This window comes from Echinops telfairi, unplaced genomic scaffold (genome assembly GCF_000313985.2).
Source record: "Echinops telfairi isolate 266 unplaced genomic scaffold, ASM31398v2 ScPeMD7_5;HRSCAF=22, whole genome shotgun sequence".
NCBI classification, from domain to species: domain Eukaryota; kingdom Metazoa; phylum Chordata; class Mammalia; order Afrosoricida; family Tenrecidae; genus Echinops; species Echinops telfairi.
Window position 1 is genome coordinate 2,623,772 of NW_022103901.1, and position 7,051 is coordinate 2,630,822.

Below are 7,051 nucleotides of genomic sequence, written 5' to 3' on the forward strand. Positions count from 1 at the left end.
CGTGGGCTACGGGGAAGCCAGCAGCCCCTCCGCCACTGTGTCAGGTAGGAAGCCCCACAGGGGACCCTCAGGACAGCGTTAGGGGTAGGGATGGGCAGTGTCGAGAGAGCAAAGTCAGCTCCTAAAGGCTCCAGGAAGAATCCAGGACAGCGGCGGGAGTCCTTGCATGGGGCTCCAAGTGAAACCGGCCCTCTGAGCCAGGGTGGCTTCCAGTCTCTCTGTCTCCCTCCACTTCTCTCCTGTCTGTCTCCCATTGCATCTCTCTCTACCTCTATATGCCTCTGTCTCTCTGTGTGAGGGTGTGTATCTCTATGTCTCTCACTCTCCCTGTGTCTCTCTGTGTGTCTCACTCTTTATCTCTGTGTATCTCTTCTTCCCTCTCCCCGTGTGTGTCACTGCTTGTCTTCGTGTGTGTGTGTGTGTTGTGTCTGTCTCTCTCTGCCTCTATCTTTATGTATCTGTGTGTTTGTGTATCTCTGATTGCCCCCTCCCCTTCACTCTGCTGTGTCTCCCTCTCTCTCCCTCCCCATCCCTCTCTGCGTGTGTCTCTCTCAGCCTCTGTGTGTGTATCTGCCTCTCTCGGACAGCTTGCCCACCCCCACTCTCGCCCGGGAGTAGACCATCCACTGAGAACAGCTCACACACGGAGTCCCTATATCTCAATGGTATTAAGCAGCAGACAGTTCATAAGAGTCTATCTTTTAGTCAGTAGTCTCTTCTGCAGCATAAAGTCACCCATCAAGTTAAAGAAAAACCATTCTGCAGTTCATTCAACATTTAAAGCCCTTAGAACCACTTACCACAGACCACAGAGCCGACTCTGACCTGGAAACTTGAGTGAGTCAGCCTGCTGCTGTGCCCCGACAGGGGTGCCCAGAGCTTTTGACGCACCCCTCAGGGGGACTCTAGCCCCAAGCTTTTGCTTTGCGCCTGAGTGCATTAAGCATATGTACCACCCAGGGACTCTCACTTACTGATCTGCAAACCACAAGGTAGGTGGTTCAAACCCACCAGCTGCTCTGCAGGAAAATGATGAGGCTTTCTATTCCTGTAAGAACTCAAAGGCTCAGAAACCACTGGGGGCAGTTCTACTCTGCCCTCTAGCATCTCCATAGAGTCAGCGTGGACTCGAAGGGAGGAGTTTGGTTTTGGCTGGGAGTACTAGGTCCTGCCAAGGCAGCCAAAGGGCTGCAAGAGTGGAGAGACAGAGAGATGGATGAGTAAGCGGGTAGATAGATAGATGAATCCATGAATCAGTGGATGGTTCATGGATGAATGCTGGAGAGGATCAGATAGGAGGTAGGAAGATGGCTATGGGTGATGGATGGATGGGAGAAGGAAGGATGGATGGATACATGAAATGGGAGATAGGATGGATGCATGGTAGATGGAAATGATGAAACTGTGAGCAGACTGATGGCGGGATGGTGGGAGAATGGGTGGTTAGGCTGTTGTTAGATGGATCTAAGATGATAGGCTGGATGGGTGGATGGATAAAGGGATGCATGGTGAAGGACAGTAGCCGGACGGACAGCTAGATGGATGGATGGCAGATGGGTGGTAGATAAAAGGATGGATGCACAGAGTTGGAGGGGAGGAGGAGTGATGGAAAGATACATAGATGGATGGATGGATGATTGAAGGACAGGTGGACAGCAGATGTTGAATGGTTAGATGATAGGAAATAGAGGGATGATATAATAGATGACTGGGCGGAGAGCTGTATAGACAATGGGTGAGTGGACAGACGGATGGGTGGATGGATGGATGATAAATAGACAGATGGAAGATGTCAAGCATGAGCACACATCAGTGTAAACAGACAGGTCAGCAGTAGTGGGTGCTGCAATGGGAAGTCTGGGAGCCCCGAGAGCCAGTTCCTGGGTGTAAGCCTGAAAGGACACAATGATCTTGTTGATTTCCCTCCACCCGTCGACGATAAGCTCACTGAGAAGCACCATCTCGTGCGATCCCCTGATGCGTAGGGTGTGTTCAGACAGTGGAGCCTGGTTCCACCTGGATGTGTGTGGATGCTGTTAACTCATGGATGGACAGACAGGGGTGTCGGGGAGAAGGGGGAGGGAGGGAGGCAAAGAGAGTGCATGTGCAGAATGAATGGGTCCCCTTCACCCCCACCCCACCCCACAGCCGTCTCCCCCTTGATCATTCTGATGCAAGTTTCAGAATCAACCACAAAGGAAAGGAAACACGATGCCAGGAGGTCCCGGCTCAGGGCCTCGCAGAACTGTCCCTGGTCGTGGGAGGTTGTAGACCTTGATGGAAGCAGACAGCCTCATCTTTCTCCTGCAGAGAAACCGAGGTTTCAAACGACTGACCTTGAGGTCCACAGCCCAGCCCAGAGCCTGCTATGCCATTAGGACTCTCTGACACACGTGTGGTAGCTGTGCCTAAAGTGCACTGGCCAGGAAGCAAGTCCAGCATCCACAAAATAAAACACAACAGACTCACTACCGTTGAGTCCAGTCCCCCCGACAAGCAACAGGCTAGAACTGCCCCTGTGGGTTTCCAGGGCTAGAACTCTTGACAGGCATAGAAAGCCCCGTCTTTTTTCCCTACGGGGCGGCGGGTGGTTTCAAACTGCTGACCTTGTGATGAGCAGCCCAACACATAACCACTAGGCCACCCGTGCTCCTCTAGAGCCACCTGGGGATCTGTGAACATAGGGCCTTGCTCTGTCAGCTCCCGGGAGCAGTGTGTATGTTGTTGCTGATGTGTGTTGACGTCAATTCGGCCTCAGTGTGACCTCACATGTGCAGTGAAAGTTGCTCTCTGGGGTGGGGTACCCCCCCCCCACCCGGCCCGGCTGTGCGACCTTTTAGGGGCAAACGGGCAAGGCTTGCTCCCAAGGCGCCAACCTCTGGGCCAGCAGCACCAGAGTGAAGCGCTCAACCCTGAGTGCCACCAGAGCCTCCTGCTCTCCCCCGGATCCGACTCTCTCCCCTTGGTCAGCTGTGAGCACCCATCCGTGAGCAAGGGGACGGTGCAGCATCCATGGGCCGCTCCCGGGGTCACGCTCGCTCCAGGGGCTCGTCTGCCCTGTCTTGCAGATGAAGGCTTGTGGGACACGTTTGTGAAGGACATCCCGCGAAGCGCCACGTCCTACACCGTCCGCCTGGACGCACTCAGGCACGGCGTGTCCTATGAGTTCCGAGTGGTGGCCGTGAACGCCGTGGGCTACGGGGAAGCCAGCAGCCCCTCCGCCACTGTGTCAGGTAGGAAGCCCCACAGGGGACCCTCAGGACAGCGTTAGGGGTAGGGATGGGGTCTGCTGTCATGGGGGGAGGTGGGCACCACGGACCTCCCAGGAAGGAGAGGGGCCAAGCCTCAAGGGAGGAGGCAAGAGCTCAAACAAGCCCACTTCCTCCAGGCTGTTTCTGTTGCCCTTGGGCTTCCTCAAGGGCTCCTCGTGCTTGCTTCTTCCTGGGGGGGGACTTGGGGCAGGGGTCAGTTAAAGGCAAAGGCATGCGAGGTCCTGAGGAACAGTCGCACGGTCCACTGTCAGCCCGAGTTTCCCTGGCTTCCAGCCAGCGTGTGCCTGGGATCCTGGGCCCCAGACCTGGCCAGAGACTGTGGACCACAAAAGAGGGTTTGATGTCGCTGGACAGTCATCCTTGATGGCTGCACTGCGTGATGCCAGTCTGAGGCAGGACGGCGAGACTGGCCAGCAAGGACTCAGAGACACAAAGTGAGCCCGGACAAGGCCACCAAGGGGCGGGCCCCTCGCAGAACCCAGTCTGCGCTGCTCTCCGAGCAGGTCAAAGCCCGCCCCGCGCACCGGCACGCATGTGGGTTTGGGCTGTGGGCCTCACTGGTTCTGGCCACAGGTGCCTCCTCCCCTCGGTCTAGGTTTGGAGAGAAGCTGTGTGGGCAGGCTTGGCCTCCGCCCGGGGGAATGTGCGCCCAGGGGTCTTAACAGGAGTTGGCTGGTGTAGAGAAGGGTTCTCATGATGGACAGAGCCGCTGGGTACACACCACTCCAGTTCAGCCTCACTTCGTTCTCAGATAAGCAGTGGATTATAACACCAGTCCCTTGATCACTGCTGGAGGGGTCTTGAACGGACCTGTCCATTGGCAGCTGACCCACATCTACCAGGTTTAAAAAGAACTCACTTCCATCGAGTTGCTTCCAAATCATAGTGACCCTGCAGCACAGGGCAGAAAGCCACCCCCTACGCCCCTCCGGCCTCTTGTGGGTTTCTGAGATTGTAACTTTATAAGCGCAGCTGGCAGCTGGTGGAGTCGAACTGCAGGCCTTGTGGTTAGCCGCCCAAGCCCTAACCCACAGCTCCTGACAAATGGAAGCCCAAACACCAAACTCACAGCCATCAAGTTGATCCTGACTCAGGGCACCCCCTAGGACAGGGTAGGACTGCCCCTGTGGGTCCCTCTCCAGGGAGACAGCCTCTTCTGCCACCCGGGGGTCGAGGACCGTGGTGGTTAGCTGACCTTGCGGTTAGCAGCACAACGTGTTACAGAGACGCCCCCGGGTTCCTCCAGGACTTGGTCAGTCAGGAGTTAAACCACCTCCGTGGTGATTCCATTTCCATCACACCCTTTCCCCGCCCCCGTCCACGTGGCCCGCCCCACCCCTCAAGGTTTCTACGTAGTGTAGCGTGACCCTCCTGTCCCTCCAGCGCAAGTGGAGGCCCCGTTCTACGGAGAGTGGTGGTTCCTGCTGGTGGTGGCGCTGGCCAGCCTGATCATCGTCCTGCTGGCCGTCTTCGCGCTGGTCCTGCACGGGCAGAGCAAGAAATACAAGAACAGCAACTCAGGTGGGTGCCTTCTGCCAGGCCACGCGCTGGCTCCTCCCCCCGGGTCTGCTGGGCGCGTGCACAGCCGCCTGTAGGCAGTGAAACTGGAGCCGCAGACCCGTCTCCAGAGGCCTTGTGGGGTGGCCATGCGGGGACCCAGCCCCGCATGGTCGCCACTGCGAGCCCTGGGTGAGTGTGGGGGCTCTGGGAGTCCTGGGAGTCTGGAGGGTCTCTCTCTGCCCCCCCTCGGCCCCCTCAGCTGAAACATGGAGGTTCCGTGGATGTGATTAGAGTACGCTCAGGTGCCGTCAAGTAGACAAATTGGAGCCGGCCCAGGGGGCACTTCAAGGTCATTGCTCAGCTTGTGCCCTCAGTGCATTCCACCCTGCAGGCTCTCCTTCCTGCACCGCACCTGCCGGCGGTCCATTAGGCTCTCCTGGGTTTGTTTGGAGAAGTGGATCACCAGGCCTTCCCTCCTAGTTTTAGGCTGAGAGCCCATTGAGACCTGTCTACCACGGTGACTGCTGGTGTCGGAAACACAGGTAGCAAAGCTCCCGGCAGCCCCCAAGTAAGACAGGCTGATAGACTGGTGGTGGCATATTTAGAGAACAAAAACCCTCCATTTCCGACTGACTGTGACCCTGCCTATAGGTCAGGGTAGAAATGCCCAGGTGTGTTTTCGAGGTTATAAACCTTTACGGGGGCAGAAAGCCTCCTCTCTCTCCCACTGAGCGGCCGACAGGTTCAAACTGTTGACCTTGAGGAGAGTAGTCCAGAGTGTAACCCACTAAGCCACCAGGGCTCCAGTGGATAAATCTCTCAAACGCACGGTCCTCTAGCCGATGCCGACTCAGAGAGTCTGTAGGACAGAGAGCCGCTCCTGCGGGTTTCCTCGGCCGTAACTCACTGTGGGAGTGGAAAGCCAAGCCTCATTTTTCTCCCTGGGAGCAGCTGGGAGGCTTCAAACCATTGACCTTGTGGTCAGCAAGCCCACGTGTAACCACTGGGCCCCCAGGGCCACACCCCTCCCACATAAGGGGTTCACAAAGAGGACGTGTCGGCTTGCATCCCACAAAGCGGGTAACACAGCTGGGATTTATTTTCCCCTCTGAACGCCCTTCTAACGCACGCCGGGAACTCCGATTGTATCCCTGCGTCTTCGCAGAGTGGAAGCCGCCACGTCAGCATTTCCCGACAGCAGACAGACTTGTGGGCAGCTCCCACCTGCAGCTTCTCCTCTCAGCCTTCCCTGGAGTTCCCAGTTCGCCTCACAGCCCAGACCACCAAGCCACACACACCTGCCTCCTGTTGTCTGCCTCGAGGGCGTGGTGCCCTGCCCCTGCTTGTCCCCTGTGTTCCCCACTGGCCCACTTCCCTCCGTGGTCTGCTCTGCTCCTTGGCATGGATATGGAGCACCCGGGATGCCAAGGGGTCCTGGAGAGAGGGGCGGCAGGCTCAGTGGTGTGGATGTGTTTATCAAGGCCCCGTGTGTGGTGAGGCCCCGTCGGTCATGAGAGGGGCCACTGCTCTGGCGGAAGTGGCGGTGTTGTCCCTGGCGAGGTGGTGCTGGCTCTGTGGCCAGGAGGACGGGGAGAGCAAGAGGAATGGGGGTGAGCAGTCCACCACCCAGAGGCACACCCAGGAGGGCAGCTCGTCGGGGAGCCGCTCAGAGGGTCAATGGGCTACCGCCGGGTGAAGGAGGATAGACTGAGGTAGGTGACATCAGAGAGACTAGAGATGATGATGTCGGCTCGAAGACTTCAGACACTTGTCACTCACTCGCCGCCATCCGTCAGTGCTGCCTCCTAGCGCCCCCTGTGGGTTTCCGACTGTGACTGCTTAAGGGAGTAGAGAGCCCAGTCTTTCTCCCTCGGAGTTGCTGCTGGTTTTGAACTGCCCCCCATGTGCCTCGCAGCCCACGCATCCACAGTAGGTCCACAGGGGCTCCGTGGATTGGCACAAGGTGCTGGCGTGCCAATTCCAACTCATAGCGACCCCGTGTACAACAGAAAGGAAGACTGCCGGCCGGGGTCCGGTGCCATCCTCACCACAGCCCCTGCGGGGGTAAACTAACTGACTTGGGTGGTCACTGGGTGCTTGGGCAAAGCGCCTGCCCTCATGAACGTTCTTTCTGGGTTCTAGGTAAGAACGTGGCCAACATGGAGGAGACTGTGACCCTGGACAATGGCGGGTTTGCTGCCCTGGAGCTCAGCAGCCGTCACCTCAGCGTCAAGGGCACCTTCTCCAAGAAGAACGGGACCAGGTAGGGTATCCCCCCC

The 7,051-nt window shown here is 57.6% G+C and overlaps 1 protein-coding gene across 1 annotated transcript in view; it reads left to right on the plus strand.

The window, feature by feature from the left end:
- The window catches only part of SDK1 (sidekick cell adhesion molecule 1), a 513,921-nt gene that overhangs the window by 489,357 nt on the left and 17,513 nt on the right, over positions 1 to 7,051 (plus strand). Inside the window, exons 40-42 of the mRNA XM_045284375.1 lie at positions 3,069 to 3,233; positions 4,656 to 4,793; positions 6,915 to 7,035. Coding sequence (XP_045140310.1) covers positions 3,069 to 3,233; positions 4,656 to 4,793; positions 6,915 to 7,035 — 424 coding nt within the window. The remainder of the gene's footprint in view (positions 1 to 3,068; positions 3,234 to 4,655; positions 4,794 to 6,914; positions 7,036 to 7,051) is intronic.